The 21,877-nt window shown below is 34.8% G+C and overlaps 1 protein-coding gene across 2 annotated transcripts in view; it reads right to left on the reverse strand.

Annotated features, from left to right (window-relative positions):
- LOC149535099 (uncharacterized) overlaps nt 1–21,671 on the reverse strand; it is a 67,919-nt gene extending 46,248 nt beyond the window's left edge. For both annotated transcript variants that reach the window (XM_089802998.1, XM_089802996.1), the window contains exon 1: nt 21,582–21,671. In XM_089802998.1, coding sequence (XP_089659124.1) covers nt 21,582–21,611 — 30 coding nt within the window. In that variant the 5' untranslated portion in view covers nt 21,612–21,671. The remainder of the gene's footprint in view (nt 1–21,581) is intronic.
- Between the last annotated feature and the right edge of the window lie 206 nt (nt 21,672–21,877).

Below are 21,877 nucleotides of genomic sequence, written 5' to 3' on the forward strand. Positions count from 1 at the left end.
CATTTAGACCCTAATGACACCAATGTGATGATCTTTGGGATTATGGTTTATCAAATCCAAATGGCTACAAATTTGAGGTAACTTGGCATTTATGTTTATTTAGTACTACTTTGGTATGGCATAATCAATGTAACGGATCTGATTGATTACAAATTTATGGTAACATTGGTTAAGTTTATTTGGGATTCCTCGGTTGGTACTTATCTCTCTACACATTAGAGGAGATTGATCCACTATCAAATGGATTACCAAGGTTGAAGATCATGTCATCACTAAGGATGACCTTGCATGTGTTGATCGTACTGATCTTGTGGAAGAGGCACTAATCATGGCAAAGGACGACAATAAAGCACCACCAAACTCCTTGGATGTTGATATCATTTGTACCCAAGAAGCTATCATGGCTACATCATCATCAAGGACTCATCTTAGATGCTTGGAAAGGCTTGCCCTAAAGCTACATATGTTGGATCTAGTGATGTAGGCTCCCTATCGGCCATAGTCATACTTTTCATGTTTTATTTTAATGCGATGAATGTCATAATCCACAAGCTACCTAAAGCATGTGACAACATCCCCTTTAGCTCAAATTCACTTTTCTACTCATTGGATTGATGCATTATTGTGTATGTGATCATAGTAGCTTTTATTTGAATTACTTTATTATGTCTAAGAAGTTAATTTAGTAAAGATGCATAATAAAAGCTTTAAACCCTTAAGGAAACTTTTTTTTTTCAATTTCCTAAGTCTAAGCACCCACACAAAGTCCAAGCTGAAAATTAGTGCACCAAGTCCAAGCCGAGTCCAAGTCTTGTATCTATGGGTAAAATCATCATGGTCCACCTTAGTGAATGATAGAAGGCAGACATGTGTTATAAGAATTCGTGATTAGGCATTAATAGATGGGGGTTGTTTAGGCATTAATAAATGGAGGTTGTGCCTTAATTAGATTTCATTCAATTGCACTAAAGAGCTATTGTGATTATTTGTACATTATGCCTACCATCCATGTATTAGTGTGTTATCCTCTATTCATGTTGCAACTTAAAACATTTTATGGAAATTATCGATCTTGAAAATATGCAATAACACGATTTCAAATAGTATGGAAGGTAAGGAGGTGTCCCAAAGGCTAATCAACAGTCTCCAAGTTTTGTGAAGGCATTGCCTTGAAGACACTTGATGTTGTCAAGGTGCTTAAAGGTTTTATTTTGTGCTTAGATCTAGGTTGAGAGAAAATTATAGCTTTGTGTTCCATTGGTAGTTGGGGAAAACTTGTGATAAATATTAAGGTCAAGGACTTTGGAGTGTACAACTTGGAACATGTTTAAGATAAATGCGTCAAAAACAAGGGTTAATATGCAACACTACTTGCCATACTAAATTTGGAATATATTGTTCATGCAAACAAGTAAAAATATGCCTTTAAAATTCAAGGTCCACAATTTTGACAACTTCTATACTCACATTCCCTCGAGGTTAATAAAGTGAGCTAACCTTATGTTAGTATTTTGCATTAAATAAAAAAATTCCTTGCTCACATCAAAATCATCATAAATACCCTTGGATGTAACACCTAGAGAGAATGATCATATTACCAAGACAACACAAAACTTGTGCAAAGGTAGTATTAAGATCTTCAATTGAGTCTTATGATTCAAATCCAACACCCGTTGTAGTACAAGTCTCCAACACAACAAAATCAATAAAAGCTTCATTTTGCAGCAAAATTGCAAAAAATTAAACTTGATGTTCAAGTCAATGCCTTGAGAATGCAGGAATGACGATATTTATGACCCAAAAATAAACAATCTCTTCATACAATGAAGTGATTATTATTTTCTTGATGTTAATCCTTCTTGTATTGTGTTACATCCCAAAATTTTGACCTAATTATAATAAGTTTATAGTCATTGAGATGATTAGTTAAAACTATCACTATCATGATCATGTGAAAACGGAATAGTTAACCGTTTATTTCATGTGAAAATGGTTTGTTATAATATTAGAATTGGTTAACTATTACCATATTTACTTGTTTATTTATAATGGTAGTTAGTCCTTGTTACATTTATCAGTAATACATTCTAATATTTGATTTCAATGGAGGAACTTGTTATTATTGTGGAAATGTTGCTCTAGTGGTTGTAGGAGCAGACGAAGGGGAGAAAGCATTGCTAAACGGGATTCAAGGAATGGGGCACTATCCTAGTCCATTGTTCAATCGCCAGGTTTGACCTCTAACCACCTTGATAAGGATTTAGCAACTTCACAATAGAGTACACCATTGGACAACAATGAGCTACTTGGTCAAACATATAAAAATAGTAATATCTAAAATTCATGTTCAAAATTATTGCCTCTCTATTGTTTTGTGACACTAGCAATCTTATCATAAGATTTTATATATGTGTGTGTGTGTGTGTGAATGTATAATGCCTGTAATAACCCCAACCAGCTATAACTTCATCAAACACCAAATTCTTTTATAATTCAGTTGTCTGACATTTCGTCAAACACTTTGCAAGCAAGCTCTGATACCACTTTAATATCCCTTGTCAATTCAAACCTCAACTTGTTGATTTGTACGTCAAGGAATATTGTCAAACACTTCCAATACGATCTCTATGCTTGTTGTTTCTATGTTTCAAACTAATTATGCTTGCTTGAAATGATATCAAAGGGAATCTAAAAGCCTATAATCGATTACTACTTTATCAAAGAAAAGAACTAAATGCATATGCAATTCTCTTTTGGCTTTTCAAATGCATATAGATGAATTCTAAACGAAAAATGTGCACTTACAGCCAATTGGTATTTTGTCAAACAGTTGGCATGCATACTATTTTGTCAATGCTTAACATAATATTCCAAGGCTCTTGACTTTGCAACCCCCAAAAAAACTGAGTAGAAATGACATTATAAATCTGATATAAAATGTGCATCTACAGCTACTTATGACAGCCACCTTTACAATGCCAAATGACCAAGTTAAATGATGCAAGTTGATTATAGAACCTGATATACAAATCACCCAATGAAGGAGATGAAATTGAAATCATAATCAAGCCAATAACTGTAGCGTGGGCACTGTAACAGCCAGCAATAAATGTCTTCTCCAATTTAAGCACAAATAGAACTCCAGAATGAAGCTCTCCTGAATGCCAAATTCAATGGATATTTCACCACCTCAAATGGTTGCAACACTAAAGAATTGACACTCTCCAATGGCTAACTGAAATCAGAAACCTTTAGTTTCTTCTCCCAAGTTTATATCAAATGCAATTAACAATAATCGGATGCCTAACAATGAAGCTCTTGCCTCTATTTATTCTTTTCCTTCACCTTCTGGAAGGAAATAAAATATTATTTATTTGCACTCTCTAGAAGCTTCCCCCTTTCTAATACAATAATTAGTTGTGCTTCTAGAAACTTAAATTAATTAAATATAAAGTAACCTTTAGATTTATTTATTTATTAACTTTAATTTAATTTATTTCTCCACTTAGCAAAGCTAAGAACTCCATTGAGGGTCTAAAAGATGGGGAACATTACAATGCCACCATGATACTAGGATGATATATATAAATCGTACTTATTAATATATGTATATACATGTACATGTGTATATAGAAAGTGAATATGATGTTAGAAATAAACCATATTTCTCTAAGCTACACACGTATATAGATGTACGTTTATTTATAAGTGCAATTTTAGATCTAACAAATAGCATGATGAAATCATATTTTTAAAATTGAAATTATGTATATATGCACATATATAGTATCTTAAAGAAGGAACTTATGATAAATTTAAAGCATATAATTTATTTTAATAAGAGGTGGCCATCTCCACTTGGCATTCTCCTTTCAAATTCGGAGACCCTTATGAAACCAAAGATCGTTTATGAAAATTGTCATCTTGAACCCAACGGAGAGCTCAAGGCCCATGGGTTGCAATGTCGGAGATGATATTATATTGTATCTTACAACAGACCAAAACAATATACCAATCAGCGATCTATCTCTTTCTTTCTTCCTCACAATTGTATCCTGTTACATTCCTCCTCTCCCAGCAACACCAAAGATCGGGCCATTCAGAGCCGCACAACACAAACAAAACTGACTTTCTCTTTGGCATTATCCTCCCGATCAGGCTATGTTTCTTTTACAATTCCAAGCCTCTTTCACCATGATTGTACTATGAAATTTTGTTGAGGCTGCAATGAACACATCTCTGTAAATCTTTATAGTCGTCCATCTCTGAGGCTCGATATGCAGAGACCTCTTATTTTATTTTGTTTTCTTTTTCTTTCTTCTCTAAAACCAGAGTACCTCTTTAAGAGAGTTCTGTAACAAAAGTCTGATTATTAAAACAGAATATGCGATTGTAAATGTTAGTACTCATTGTATATCAGTTGTTGGAAATCATTCCAAGATCACCATGTGATAAAATCTCAGTATGGAGTAATAGTCTCCAAGGACTCACCCTGGGCTAGTGAAGCCAATGAAAGAGGGTGGAGAGGAGAGGATTCCAACAAGGAAAAGTAACAACAAAATTAGAACTTCCATGTATGAACATTTAACTTTTTATAATTAGTTTTTAAAAGAGGTCCAAGTCAGCTCATGATTGTCCAGTTAGAACTCTGTTGTCAAGTCAAGCGGTGGTGATTGGGTATTAGAAACCCATCTAAATCCTTGGCGAAGGTCGATTAGAGGCATGCTTGCCTATTTTGATCACAAGATGTCAGTGGTGTTAGCTAATCAGGCATGCTCACCTTTTATTGAGTAGACACTCTAAACACCGAACATTCTAAACACCGGTATGCTGAAATGGTTGCACTATAGTGCCCCAAGCCTAACCAGGGTAGGGAGGGTCTTTCTTGTTAAAAGATTGTGTTGGGATTTATAAGGTTCAAGGTTGGGAGGTTAAGCCTATAACAATATTTCTCCTCTTTACCAAATGTCAAAGCTCGAACAACACCATCAATTATTTTCAATTAGACCAGCCTGTACTCTAAATCTTTTACTTACAAGTACATTTATAATTCTTAGTGTATAGTTGTGGAAGATATTGAAATGATTATAATTCCTTTTTGAGTTATCATAGAATTCAGTTTATATAGTTATTTCAGTTTAGAAAGTTATTTCAGTTATCATTCCATGAAATGGTTTTAATAGTTGTTTATTTCTAAAATATAGTTATGATGTATTGTTTTTCGTAACTGCTACATGTCATTTCGTTTAATGTTCAATTATAGATCTTTAAATGCATACTTAATTTCAGCTTCGTAAAAATGTATGTTACATACTGAAACTGACATAATTTTGTGAAGCATTAGCTTTTTCCACCACATTCAAACATGTCCCAATCAAGCCACTCTGAGGAGATTCTAAACCCAGCACATCACTAGGTTGTCATAACAAAATTTTGACACATAACGATCCCTTTGAATCATCATTTCTGATTTTCAGTCCAATGAAATTTTTGCTTGCCTATTTTGATCACAAGATGTTGGTGGTGCCAGCTAATCAGGCATGCTCGCCTATTACCGAGCGGACATTCTAAACACCAATATGCTCGAATGGCCGCACTATAGTGCCCCAAGCCTAACCCGGGGTAGGGAGAGCCTTTCTTGTTAAAAGATTGTGTGGGGATTTATAATGTCCAAGGTTGGGAGGTTAAGCCTATGTTAATGCTACTCCTCTTTACCAAATGTCAAGGCTTGAACAACACCATCAGTTATTTTCAGTTAGACCAGTATGTACTTCAAATCTTTTACTTACAAGCACATTTATAATTCTTAGTGTATAGTCATAAAAGATATTGAAATGATTATAATTCCTTTTTGAGTTATCATTGAATTCAGTTTATATAGTTATTTCAATTTAGAAAATTATTTCAGTTATCATCCTATGAAATGGTTTTAATAGTTGTTTACTTCTGAAATATACTTATGATGTATTCTTTTTCGTAACTGCTACATGTCATTCCGTTTAATGTTCAATTCTAGATCTTAGAATGCGTACATAATTTCAGCTTAGTAAAAATGATATGTTACATATTGACACTAAAATAATTTTGTGAAGCATTAGCTTTTTCCACCACATTCAAACATGTCCCAATCAAACCACTCTGAGGAGATTCTAAACCCAGCACATCACTAGGTTGTCGTAAAAAAAATTTGACAAATAACGACCCCTTCAAATCATCGCTTCTGATTTTCAGTCCAATGAAATTAAATAGAAGGGTTTTAATGACGTCCGCGAAACCACCAGCCTAAGGGAGCAAAAGGCCAGTTAAGCAGCCTGCTGTAATTTGTCCAGGTTATTCCTTTTGTTGTGGATCTGCATTAAGAAGTTAGCAGTCTTGTCTAATCTTGTCTCCTCAAAGAGTTCCTTCATGCAACTCACATGTAAGCTGTCCTTGTACTAGCTATGAATATCTTTGCATGCAGCACAATCTTTGACAAAGTGCTAGTTGCAAAAAGAAAAGTTTCTTTCCTCCCACCCTTCTTTAGGAACCTTCCATCTACCAGTTTCACATTGTAAATGATGAGAGGTGGTCCTTAGTTGAGCAATTAAAATTTAGGCTTTCCTTTAATTGCAGATCCTAAATACTCTTTATCCCCATTTTCCCATTTGTGATTAAATTCTTTGGTGTAATAAGTTTTTATTTCTACCTATCTGATTGGTCCACATAGCCATCTTGAATTTTCTCCAACACTCATTTCTTTATCTCTATATTGGTGTTCGGCACTCCTGAGTATTAATGTTCCATTTGTTCAACCACTTGCTATTTTGTTTCCTCTATGTTTTTTTCTATGTTCTAGCTCCTCATCAACCACCAATTTAGGTCAGTGATGCTTAATTATATTTCCCACCTTTTTTTTCTAGCTTAGCAATTGGATGATTATTAAGGCCTCAACCGAAAACATGCCTACCTCTACCAAAAGGATCTCGTAAGGAACCACTGACTTGACCTTGAGGTTAATAGTAATGAGATGTTTTTGGATCCTTTCTATTTGTCGCCATTTATAATTTGATTCACTGCTCCCCCAAACCTCACATCCATAAAGAATAATCAGAACCACCAAAAGACCAAAGAGGGTCTTCCTCGTCTTCCAATCCCACAACTCTGCTTTCCTGCATCTATTCTAAAGAAGGTAAGAGGTCTTCCATACCACCTATATTCTTTTTGAACTTAATCTATAATGGAAGTCAATTTCTAGATATTTTTTTACTCCACAATTTCTAACAAGCTGCTGTCAACTATGAATGTGTGCAGTTGCTCTTTCTTTTTCAAAGAAAATATCATGACTTTAGTCTTAGCGGTACTGACTTCCATCCCTACCTCTAAGCAAAAGGTCTCTTAATTTTTCAAATGCTCTCTTAAATGTTGAGCAGTTTTTGCAATAAGGATAAGGTCATTAACATTAAAAAAGGAATTTTATCACATAACCTGCCAATTGCATGCCTTCTCCATTGGCTTTGTTTAGCCATTCTTCTAGCTTATCAATATAGAGGCCGAACAAAGTAAGTGATAAAGAGCACCCCTGCTTGACCACAATGTCGCTCCCAAAACATTCAGATATGCCCTCTTTAGTTCTGATTTTTGCTTTAACATGTTTGTACAACTTAAAACCAGCAGCACTGTACTCTTTTAGGACTTCCAATTCTTCCATTTTGTGCCCTAGTTTATCCCTAGGGACAATGTTAAACGATTTCTTAGAATCCACAAAGCAGCAAAAGCCTCCCCTCCCTATTTCTCCCACACACTATAAAACGAGATATCTTAGAGTGATCCAAGGAATCCAACAGCAAACCATTCTCAAATTTCAATTTATAGTAGTATGATACTTTGATAATGTTACATCCCCTATTTTGCTCAATTTTAAATATTCTATATAGCCGTTGAGACTTCATTCGAACTTGCGTTGATTGGTGAAAATCGGTTATTTGTTATTGTTTCATGTGAAATTGAAGTATTGGTTATTCGTTGTGATTTCATGGGAATAAGAAATATTGGTTAATCAATATGATGTCATATGAAATTAATATGGTTAATTGTCATGGGTATTTAATTTTGTTAAAATGATTTGGGAAATATGTTATTACCACGGTAATTTTCTTTTGCAGGAAATGCGACAAAGGGGGGAAGCATTGCCAAAAAAGGAAAGGGCATGAGGGCACCACCTATATCATGAGCTAACAGGTATGGGTCCTAAGCCACCTTGGTTAAGAAAAACCAAACTAGGCAAGCAAGGGTATATCAAGTAATCACCATGAGCTAACCGGGGTCAACATATATAATTAAACACTAAAAAGAAATTACTAAAGCATAAAAAACAAACTAAAAACATATTGTTACCTTTATAATTCGGATCACCTCGGAACTTTCTATTGTGTCAAGCATGTCTTAATATAACGATGCCATGGTACCTATATGTACTTGCACATGCATATAGATACACATGTATATATGTGTAAATACAAATAAGACATACAAGAATGTATACGCCTATTAAGAAATATGATGTATACACAAGATACGTACACTTAGTACTATGCATATATGTGTATGTGCACATGCCTAGACAAGTATAGGTAGATACATGATGATGTCCTTATATTAACACAAGATTTGAACCATTATTATTTCTGCCCTTGGGAAATGTTTTAATATTATTCACTCATATCATCGGCCTTCTATATTCTTTTCCAAGTGGCCTATCTGTTATATTAGCCCAATATCTTGTCACTCTTTGGATGACACTTGAGCGTAACTCATGACATTGACACCCTTCTTTATCTTGCTCGTAACTGAGCATGCTAGCAAGAACAAGAAAACAATCTCTTTTATGTGATTCCATATATATTAGCAGGGGGCATTCGCATATGCTAGTTTTTGGCGATTTCTTTTGCCATCTACAGACTTCATTCATAGTCCCGTGCTCCATATAAGTTGTCTACTACAAACTGCACATTCAATGTCATGTTCCACATTGGTATTTGCATTTCATATTTCATTGGCTTTCTTTTGAGATTGCACCTACAATGTCATGGGATCGTACTTGTGATTTATAACATAATTAGCTTGTTCCTCATCTGCAATTCATTTGTACCAATGTTTGCTGGAATCTACAGGCAAGGAGCCATAACAAGGATTCCAGTTTTCATTCGCACTTGAGGGTGAGGATAGCTCTATCAGGTCATGCATTCTTTCTACATTTTTTCTTTGTCATTTTTGTTATATTAAAAGGCCCTGAAAATTCTAGATTGGAATTCTGAAAGAAAATTTGTTATTATAAATAGAGCCAAACATACTAGCTCTGAATTACTTGCCTTGTTTACATAAGTCTATTGCATAAAACATGCATAAGGATCGAAGTTGTCTATTAAAATTGGAAGGATCTCCAACCTCGTGCAATACTTATACAAGGGCATCTTCAATATGCCTCTAAGATAAGAGAAGGCACTCTCAATGAGTTAAGGAAACTGATATACAATACCATGAAATCATTATGTAAATATCTGTCATAAGCTCAAGTTGGGCAGAAAGCAATCGACTGCAATAATCAATGATTGTTCAAGGATATACACAGCCACACTGAGAGTCATCGAGGATGACCAACAAGGTCGAGATGAAGAGTGGGGACTGATATCAAATGACTAGTAGGTTATACCAACAAGATAAGATAAGAAATCATTAACAAAATAAAACAATTGATGAACTTAAACAAATAATTATAGACTAAATCAGCCCATGGTGATCAAAGGGTACTACCCTGGTTGTCAAGTCGAACGGTAGGTTTAGTGGCATGCTTTTTGCTATGATCACTAGAGATCAAAGTTGCTAGCAATTAGATAGATGAGCTGATGGGATGGACTCCACAGCCAAATTGGTTGCCTAGCTAACACTCTAACACCAAGATGCTCAATGGCAGGACAGAGGTGCCTCATGCCTAATCCCAGGTAGGGAGGGCCATTCTCAATTGAGATTGTGTAGGAATCCTTAAGGGTCCACAATTGGGAGGTTAAGCCCCTCACAATGCTTCTCCTCTCCACTAAATACCAAGACTGGCACAAGACAGGGTCAAGATCTTCATGCTTAAGCCTTCATGTTTATCGGTATTATTCTTTTATATGTTATTCAAATTCAGTTAATTATGAAAATATCATGTCACAGTGACAAATAATTCTTTCAGTATTGATCAGCTGAGCTTAGTAGAAAATGATCTCTTTGCATTAAGCAATGGTAAGTTATGATAGCAATTATATATATTGCAATTGTTGGTTGAATGCTCTTTCAATTGTTAGCTAAGATAATACGGTTAATTTGTCATAACCATAAATCTCTTTCATATGAACATGTACAATAGTTGTTATCACTTCCTTCTCATGCTCATGAATATGAAAAGTAACTGTGACCAATGATATGATAGTTGCTAGTTAGGACTGGGAAAAACAGGATGTTACATATGGTATCATAGCTCTAGGTTCGACGATGAACCTTGGGCTCATCATTATCTTCCAAGAATCTCAAAAATGTAATGTTGACTAGGACTGAATGAAAACTCAATTTACTCCTCGAAAGAAACCATATCATCCTGTATTTTGCTTTCTGATTAAGAACATGCTAAAATATGATTAAACCTGAACCTAAATTTGATGAGACTCTAGCCCATGCCTTGTTCCAGATCAAGAAAGAAAGAGTCAGGTGGACTCCTGCCAAGAGAGTGAATATAACAACCCAACTTATCAAAACTTGGAATGCTAAACAAATTGATCCACAAATGATTTACCATGAATGTTGAAAAGGACAAGATAAGCCCAAGGGAGGAAACGGTTAGGTTGTCCAATTTGCTTAAAGAGCTATGTTCGATTTACTTTACATAACTGAATATTTTATAAGCAAGAAAATCACACCAGAGAACATCAAGGATAGCCAAGAAGGGCTGAGATGAGTGGTATAGCCCATATGAGTTGGACAAATGGCTAAACCTACAAAATCAGGAAGATGAATCAAAACTATGAAAAATAACATAATTGGAATCTAGTCTGTCTGTCAAGTCGAGCAGCGGGGATCAGGCAGATAGTGTCCAATGGAAATCCCTGGCCAAAGTAGGTTTAGTGGCAAATGATGTTGATATGATCACTAGAGGTTAGGATAACTCATACTCGGATGGAAGAACTGTTGGGAGGTACACGTAGTCTAGTTGGTTGTGTAGTTTACAACTCTAACACCAGGATGCTTAGGTGGCAGGACAAGATGGTGTACACATGCCTTATTCCATGCAAGGTAGGGTCATTCTAGGTAGAGAATGAGTGGTGATTACACTAGATCCAAATGTCTAGACTTGCACGGTATAGACTAGTTTCTACTTCTCTTGATGTGGTGTGATCAAAACCTCGTTAGTAATCAGTTATTTCTTTCAATTGCATGTTTATCTCAGCTTTTGCATTATACTTTATGCAATTACATTCCTATTCATATGAAATGATAGCTAAGATTTTGCAATTAGATATTATTTTACATATGTCCCAATTGATATAAAATGATCCAACTAAATTAGTATGCACATGGGTGCATAAATTGGAAATGCATTATACGAAATTATTAATATTGAACAAGATATAGGATATGAGTATGCTACGAGAAGCATTTTATGAATCTTCAGGGAAAGGTAAAATTTGTGGATAATACATCTCTATGAACATTTTTCTGATATTACTAACACATGAGTGATTATTTATGAGACATTGCATGAAACTTGCTTCTTTGCAAAGCACAATTATTATGAGCTTGAATGTGGATAAGTGAGGGAAGCTAACCACCCCATGGTGGGGATATCTATAGGGAGAATCCCAAGGAAATGTAAAGTTTTGTGGAAAGATCGGACCCGATGTCTAAGCCACAATTGGAATGTTTTGTGGATAGACAATACAAGCGTCTGGGCCACACTCCCATCTCAAGATTTGCATGTGGACGTGTAGTCCAATGGCTTAGGAGACTAGGGCAAACTTAGTGTGGTACCATGTGTATTATGACCTCGATGGTCTTGATTGGATGTGTTATGATCTTCCATAGTGTATTATGGTTATACTTTTGGATGCCTCTTATAGAATTCCATATGGTAATGAATTATCATGATAAAATGGGATGCAATCATGTGTGCTATCATGTGATCTTAAGGTCATATGCAATTTAATTTTGGAAAATCGTTGAGGAAGGAAATATTTGATTCAATATATCATTAAATATTTAATTGGTCTGTGGCAATGCCATGGAACGATGCTTTGGTGTTGTTCCTATAAATTCTTTAGTGTTTTAAATTGCAAGGTTCGTCAAGGACAATGAAACATAGAGAGGGGCTAATGTTACATACCCTATTTTGCTCAAATTTAAATATTCTATATAGGCGTTGAGACTTCATGCGAACTTGAGTTGATTGGTGAAATTCAATTATTTGTTATGGTTTCATGTGAAATTGAGGTATTGGTTATTCATTATGATTTCATGAGAATAAGAAATATTGGTTAATTGTTATGATATCATATGAATTGGAAATGGTTAATTGACATGGGTATTTGATTTCGTTAAAATAATTTGGGACATAGGTTATTACCATAGTAATTTTCTTTTGCAGGAAACTCGACAAAGGGGGGAAGCATTGCCAAAAAAGGAAAGGGCATGAGGGCACAACCTATCATGAGCTAACAGGTATGAATCCTAAGCCACCTTGGTCAAGGAAAACGGGACTAGGCAAGCGAAGGTATACCAAATAATCATCATGAGCTAACTAGGGTCAACATACATAATTAAACAATAAAAAGAAATTACTAGCATAAAATAAATTGTTACCTTTATAATTTAGATGATCTCGGAACTTCATGTTTTGTCAAGCATGTCTTAATATAACGATACCATGGTACCTATATGTACTTGCACATGGATATGCATACACATGTATATATGCGTAAATTCAAATAAGACGTACAAGAATGTATATGCCTATTTAATTATATGATGTATACACAAGATACGTACGCTTAAGAGTATTATGTATACATGTGTATGTATACATGCCTATACAAGTGTAGGTAGATACATGTCCTTATATTAACACATGAGATTTGAACCATTATTATTTCCAACCTTGGCAAATGTTTTAATATTATTAACTCATATCACTAACCTTCTATATTCTTTTCCAAGTGGCCTATTTGTTATATTAGCCACATATCTTGTCGCTCTTTTAATGACCTTTGAGCATAACTCATGATGTTGACACCCTTCATCTTTCTCGTAACCAAGCATGCTCGCATGAACAAGAAGACAATCTCTTTTATGTGATTCAATTTATATCAGCGGGGGCATTCGCATATGCTAGTTTTGGCAATTTCTTTTACCATCTAAAGACTTCATTCATAATCCTGTGCTCCATATTTGCAATAGCATTTTCATAATACTTTGCTGCAATTTGCACATGTAGTGTCGTGCTCCATATTTGCAATAGCATTTTTCATATTACATAAGCTCTCTACTACAAACTACACATTCAATGTCTATTCTACATTGGTATTAGCATTTCATATTTCATTGGCTCTCTTCTAAGATTGCACCTATAGTGTTGTGGGTTTGTACCTGTGATTTCTTACATAATCAGCTTGTTCCTCAATTACGATTCATACCAATGTTTGCTGGAACCTACAGGCAAGGAGCCATACCAAGCATTCCAGTTTTCATTAGCACTTGAGGGTGATGATACCTCTATCAGGTCATGCATTCTTTCTGCATTTTACTTCGTCATTTTTGTTATATTAAAAGGCTCTGAAAATTCTAGATTGGAATTTTGAAAGAAACATAGATTTTATAGATAGAGCCAGACGAACTAGCTTTGAATTAAATGCCTTGTTTGCATAAGTCATTTACATAATACATGCATAAGGATCGAAGTTATGATTGTTCTTTCAAAACTTAAATTAAAATAGGAAGGATCTCCAACCCCATAGAATACTTATACAAGGGCATCTTCAGTATGCATCTGAGATAAGAGAAAGCACTCTCAATGAGCTAAGGAAACTGATATGTAATAACATGAAATCATTATGTAAATATTTGTTGTAAGCCCGAGCTAGGCAGAAAGTAATTAACTGCAATAATCAGTGATTGTTCAAGGATATAGCAAGCCACACTGAGATTCATCAAGGATGACCAGCAAGTTTGAGATGAAGAGTCGGGACTTATATCAAATGATTAGTGGATTATACCTACAAGATAAGAGAAGAAATCAGAAAGAAAATAAAACAATTGATGAACTTAAACAAATAGTTATAGATTGGGTCAGCTCATCGTGATCAAAGGGTACTACTCTTGTTGTCAAGTTAAACGGTAGGTTTAGTGGCATGCTTGCTACTATGATCACTAGAGGTTAGAGTTGCTAGCAGTTGGATAGATGGGCTGATGGGATGGACTCAATATCCTAATTGGCTTCCTAGCTGACACTCTAACACTAGGGTGCTTAGTGGCAGGACAGGAGTGTCCCATGCCTAATCCTGGGTAGGGAGGGCCCTTCTCAGTTGAGATTATGTGGGGATACTTAAGGGTCCGTGATTGGGAGGTTAAGCCCCTGAAATGCTTCTCCTCTCCACCAGATGCCAGGATCAACACAAGAAATGGTCAAGATTTGCATCCTTAAGCCTTCATGATTATCGATATTATTCTTTTATATTTTATTCAATTTCAGTTAATTATGATATTATCATGTGACAGTTGCAAATAGTTTCTTCAGTATTGATCAGTTGAACTTAGTAGAAAATGATCTCCCTCTTCCCAATAAATAATGGTTACTTATGATGGTAATTATATATATTGCATTTGTTGGTTGAATGCTCCTTTAATTGTTAGTTAAGATAATTCAGTTAATCCATCATAACGAAAAATCTCTTTCATTAAACATGTAAAGTAGCTGTTATAATTTCCTTCTTGTGCTCATGAATATGAAAAAGAAACTCTGATCAATGATATGATAGTTGTTAGTTAAGACTGGGAAAAACAAGATGTTACAGATATGAGATTGAGCAATATCGTAGTCAGAGATTTACACTATGATGGGTGACAGTAGAAGTCTAGCAAAATAAGCTACAAACTAGATTATAATATCAAAAATTAAGAAATAGAGCTTGTCTGCAAGCACATGCGAAATCACTGAAACATTCTATTACTGCTAAAATCGACTACAAATAGCAAGTACATTGTGAAATGCTCATTACAATATTTTCAAAAGATACAAGTGTATATTGGAGCCCCATATCCTCACAAATGTCACCTAACATGGAAAGTATCATGGTAACCCAACTATCCCAGATGATGTCTCAAACTAAGAGACTACAACTAACTTAATATAGAGGAATATACAATATCTGATATTATTTGTAATTACGAGGGGAAAAAACTACACATAATGCAGTTATCATAAGTACTATACAATGTGCTATTATTAATCCTTATCAAACTTCTTTTTATTCATAGCAGAATGACAAATCAAGACCCAACCTAGATTAGGTTTATGAGAACATGCAATGAATGTCGTTAAACTAATTTGAAAGTATGTGATGCGAATGCACCTCTGAATGTTTTGGGGCTAACAAGCTCAAAGATATCACGTGGAAAGCCACCTTTACCACTACAACCAACATATGTTGCAAAAAGATTCTTAGCAATAATAGTTTAGAATGGTTGAGCTGATTTACCAAGTGAGACCTCCTTAAGAGCATTTAAATGGACTGCAATCCACACCTCTTTTGCTATAGCATATCTTACTCCTGCATCCCTAAACTCCTTGAAGAATCAAAAATGCCAGTTTTGAGGAAAGAACAATAATGAGAATAGAAACCCTTACCAAGCTTCCAAATAAAAATCTGGTTACAGATAACATCTTCCAACAAGCAAGCACTCAAAATTGCTTTTCAATTTGAAATTTCATATTTGCACATATGTTAAGATTAGAACTTTGAGAAGCCTATGGACATATCAACCGCATACCTTTGCCACTCATTCTTTGAAGAATCAACAAAACCAAGTGACCTTTCACCCATTTTTTATACATTTTGCAAATTGGGACTAGAATAATAAAAAACAGCTTTCTATTTGATAATTTTATCCTCTAGAGTTAATCCCCATCATTCATTTGAAGTTTCACTCAACAACAATTCAATATTTCCTCATGAGCTCATAAAAAGAATTCTACAGCTCTATCACTGACCCTACAGTGAAAAATAAGGGTTCTTGATTATTTGTGATAACTAGTTTTAATAAATAAGAAATTATAAAAAGAAAACAGCTCTAGAGAATCGCAATTAGCAACTAGAGTTGCGTTCAAGCCAAAAGCATAACTAGATGATAAGGAATCACACATCTCTAAAATAGTATGTATGTACAAAACACAATGTACTAATATGGTATGCAGTCTCAATCCTCTGTTTTCCCAATTTATCTCTCTTATAAATTTGCTTCTACTTATAACACATTTAAATTTCAACAATTTAAGTGTTGTCCACTAGAGTCTTCTTGGGATTTGAATCACACCTCATGCACACCCTTACTCTATAAGCACCAAAACATGAGCATAATCAATTGAACTTCTCGCCAAGTAACTAGATAATCTATAACAATCATTAATAAGAGACAATTTGTATTCTCTGCATTGTATATGTAGATTCTCTATATTGTATATGTAGACATAATTCATATAAGGACAACCTTTAGGGCCGGAAAAGAATGAATTAATGAGATCAAATGATGTCCAAAAGATCATTAATCTTTGGGACCAAGAGCAACATTGTTAACAATTTAAGTTATTTTCACTGTCAGCTATTCTATTCTGGATCTTGATTAAGAAGCCCACGGTGCTGTGAAGTCTTGCCTCCTCAAGTAGCTCAATTAGACTATTCGCCTTCAAATTGTCCTCATATTGTGTATGAATATGGTCATATGATGCACACTCAAAGATGAAGTGCAATTCATTTTCCACCACTCCTTTAAATACAAGTTCTTTCATCTCAATCCTCCTTAGGGACTCTCCATCTACCTCTCTCATATCCAAAGTTCCACCATCCATTGGGGATGAGGAGATAAGGGGACAAAGGGCCTAAGTTCGGGGACAACAGAGTAATGGCAGGGGGACGTCATGGGTGGGTGGTGGGGCGCAGTGTTGATATACATGTGCTACTTAAAAAATAGTTATGAAAAGATGCATAAACATAACATTTGAAATGAGACTTTCAAAAATTACTAGAATAGCAAAATTGTGAATACTACATATTTAGATACGAATTTTATGTGTCAAATATATCAAATTTGATTTATGATTACAACTGAAATTTTATGGACTGTGGTTCTGTCATTCACAGTTGATTATATGAAACCCTTATACATTGAAATTGACCCTATATGATTGGATAATGAATTGTTGGTAAAACAAGAGAATATCACCACATAAATAGCAAACATGGAAACACCAACATAGAAACCCTAGTTCTGATTTTATTTAGGGTAGCCAGCATAATCAGAAATAATATATGCAATAGCAAATAAAAACTGTCATAAATTTCCCATTTTAGGTTTGCAAATGATCTTCCTTCAATCTGCCAAATATACACACACACAAACACATCTGATTTGCTTGGAAATATAAAATAAAGAATATAAATATTCACTTTTTGAATGTCTTGGGATAGAAGGCTTCCAAAAGTACTTGAGACACTTGGAGGAGTCATGGGCATCTCTAACATATCTTGGGGATTCCCAGTTGTGGAGGTGGCGGTGGCAATGGGAGGTGCCTCATCCCCATCCCCAAGTCCTTGAGACATCACCATCTCAAAAACACGAGGCTTTGACGAGGAACGCATCCCTTCGTTTCACTACTCATATCTAAGATGGTGGGACCCAATTCTAATTTGAACAAAAGTCTAGCCTTACCCTTAATTGTCGACCTTTGGTAGCTTTTTCCATTATGCTCACCCGTGGTTAAGCTCTTTAATATAATTGCTTTTTTTTATCAGCCAACTTTGTCCTCATAGCAGTTCTAAGTTTTCCAAGAAATTTTTATATATTTTCATTAGCATTGGGGCAATCTTGCAAATCAATGTCCCACTTGCTGATCTGTTTGTTGTTCCACTCCATCCAAATCTTCTTCTTCAATTTTAATCTCACCTCAACAATATCATTCTAGAACAGCGTTGCATATCCATGTTTTTAATTTTTTGTAAATAAGGAACAACCCTCTTTTGCTAAATGATTCTCATAAGGAATTGTCGACTTGACCTTGAAAGTACTAATGGTCAAATGCTTTTCAATTCTTTCTAATTGCCTCCACTTACAATTTGACATGCCATTCCCCCAAACTCACAACCATAAAGGACAATTGGCATAATCAACAAACTGAACAGAGCTTTTTGGGTTTTCCAATCCTATTCCACTTTCTTATCCTATTTTACAAGAGGTAAGAGGCCTTCCATCCTTCTTTAGTCATTTTTAACCAACGAGTCTCCTAATTGAGCATATTATGGAAATCAATTCCCAAGAACTTGAATTTTTCCACTATTGAAAGTTAATTCCCAATTACTTAAATTCTTCCACTATCTCCAATGGGCAACCTTCAAACATGAAGCTAAACTGTTGTTTCTTTCTTTTCAAAGAGAAGATCATGACTTTAGTCTTGTTGGTTTGTACTTGTAGTCCAACCTCTTATCAAAATATGTCCCAATGCCTTCAAATATGCTTTTAAATCATTCATAGTTTTTGGCAATTAGGATAAGATCATCTGGATTAAAAAGTAGCTTCACAACATACCATGAAGCTAAATACCTTCCCTAATAGTCTTGATTATCCACTCTTCAATTTTATCAATCAATCAACCAAACAAGGTAAGGAAAGATGTGTCGTTGTTTAACTCAAATATGGCTAATAGGCATTCAAACACTCATTCCTTAGTTTTGATTTTAGCTTTAACTTGATCATTAAGTTTATGCACTACATCTCTAAGCTCATTAGGGATCCCGAGTTCCTCCATTTTACTCCAAAGTTTGTCCCTATGAACCATGTCAAATTATTTCTTGAAATCAATGAAGCAACAAAAAGATTACTTCACTTAATAGTCCCAAACTTTCTCCATGAAATGACTAAGAGTGATGCAATGATTTAGTCAATGGTCAATGGTAAAGTGTTTGGTATAAAACATATCTTCCCTTTCACACTTTTTCCTTCTCTTTATGTACAAATGCTGATTTTAAGCTCTATCATGCTCCCAAAAAGTTTTCCAAGAAGTGGATTGATCATAATAGCACAACAGTAATAGGATTATATTAATGTCTCCACTTTTGTGGAAGGAATCGCTGCACTTGTTCATTCAGTCTGGAATCTGCTTTGAGTGACTTCGCCAAATAAAACTTCTTGCTGTGAGAAGTAAGGAGCTCTATTTCCCATTGTAAAATTTCAGCTGGCAACCCATCAACTTCCGGAGCTTTATCACTTGCCAAGCTTTGATACGTTGCTTGAAATCTTCTTCTGAGGGGAGTTCTTTTGAATCACTAGATATGGGAGTCTTTATCATGAACCCAGTCATAGAGGAGCTTCACATCGTCTAACCAATGTCCATCTGTGATGTTGTTTTCTGTTTGTTTTCTCTCTTGTTGTAGTTCCCCCCAAAAGCCTTTGGAGATGTGCTTACCCAAAGAAATCAACTCCTGGCTTCTAGCCATCATATAGTTCTCTTTTTTCGAAATTATCAAATATTCTCATATTTCATTTTGCTTTACTTGTTTGATTCATTAAAAAGGAATGGCAAAAAATAATATGACAAGGACTTTAACTTTCAATGGGCTCTTTCTCTGTATCCATATCTATTTATAGATTTATTTTTTCGGTTATTCTTCAATTAAATTTTGGTGGAACAAGATTATAAATATTATTTATTTCTGGCCCCACTATTTACTATTACCAAAAGATGTATGTTTTTCAACTGCATACCCAAATAAACAGTTTCATTGTCCAAAATGACTATATTTATTTAGACAAGATTGTTTCTTTGTGCTCTGCACCATATAAATCGTAGAAATTGGTCGAAGTCTTAAATCTATATCTTTATTCAGCATTCATCCTGTACTACATGTGTGAAATTCCATATTGTACTGATATGTTTCTGGATTCGATTGTGTGAAGATTTTTGCCATCAACATTTCGAATCACACTACATGATCCATCATCAGGATGAAGATAGTTTTGCATCTCTTGCTCTTCATCCTGATGATGGATCACGTAGTGTGATTCGAAACGTTGATGGCAAAAATCTTCACACAATCGAATCCAGAAACATATCAGTACAATAGAATGGATTGTGGAAATTTGTTCTCTTTAAATTCCATATTGTTTACTTTTTCTGTTTGTTCAATCAACCTTTCAATCTGGTGTTTTACAGGCTTTACGTGGTACAGTAGTTTAATGTGTTTTCCTACCTGATGATTTAGACAGACTTAATTTCCAATTGTCAAAATCATATCTAGTAAAACCTCAACTTGCTACATTTTTGGATTATGTATATAAATATATAATAAACATTTGAATGTATGTAAATATCTAGCAAATAATATTAAATCATTTTTTATACCAATAACAGATAAAACGCCATTTCTGTGCTTTAAACTTTTTCCATTTCATTTCGCCTTAGAACAGGAATAGTTCATATAGTTAAAGCCAGCAAATGACCCGCACTAACACTACATTTTCATGCAAGAGAAAGAAAGGAATTCACCTATTCAGGTAGCCAAAAAGCATCCAAATACCTGATTCCGTATACCCATATGCGCAGTCTTACTTATTAATGACACTGGCAACATAAATTCAGCCAAATTCCCTCGGGAATCAAGGCCTCTGTTTTCATTGCATAAGTGAGCCCTTACCGTGTACCTATATATTCAGTTTTAACTAAATACTGACATTGGCAGCATGCATTACCAAATTATCTTAGGAATTGAAGCCTTAGATATCAAATCAAATATCATTATAAAATCTCTAATAACTTGGGGGCTTAAAAGTAACACATTCAAGAGTAAGCCGAGACACTGTTTCATCCCCAAACACAAATTGTGTTCAAATGATACTCATGAGAATTGACCCTGCGGCCTCTGCCACTAAAATAATTAATGATATCCATGATCAAGACTGATCAATGCAACCAACAGACTATTAAATCAAAACCATCCAATATACTTATCACAACAAAACAAAAACATCTTTCTACGAGTGACACCTACTCTGTTCCTCACAAAAAAATCCAATCTTCAGAATTCGCACAAAATTGAAATCATAAAATCATTTTACTTTATCCCTCTTTTCAATTTCGCCATTCAGCCCAATAAAACAGGCAATCGTGCTTTTAAAAAAACACTTGATTGAAGCGGAAAGAAAAAACAGTATAGCAAATGTTTGAAAGATTTTTCTTTTAAACGGAGAATTTAAGCATAATTGGCGCCTAAATGTAAATCTTCGAGTTGATAGAGAAAGAAGAATTAAAGAACCTGGTCATATGAACACGGCTGATCCTTCATACCATGAAAAAGGCTGCGTCCAATTCACCAGCTGAAAAACAAATTTGGCGCACACAACACGATCATGAGATATGGACGGGACGCTTTATCTTGCCCTTTTTGGGCCGCAATTGACGTCGTTATTTAACGGAAAAATTATTTGTCTTCTTCCTATCCTTGATTTTGGCCACTAATTAGGGTTTCAGTTTTTAATTTTGGTTAAAAATTAAAATGGTAAGCATTCACATCTCACATCATTTCCCTTCTTTCAAATCCATTTTGACCTC

The sequence above is a fragment of the Cupressus sempervirens genome, chromosome 10 (genome assembly GCF_028749045.1).
Source record: "Cupressus sempervirens isolate cs-2001-9-10 chromosome 10, ASM2874904v1, whole genome shotgun sequence".
NCBI lineage: Eukaryota > Viridiplantae > Streptophyta > Pinopsida > Cupressales > Cupressaceae > Cupressus > Cupressus sempervirens.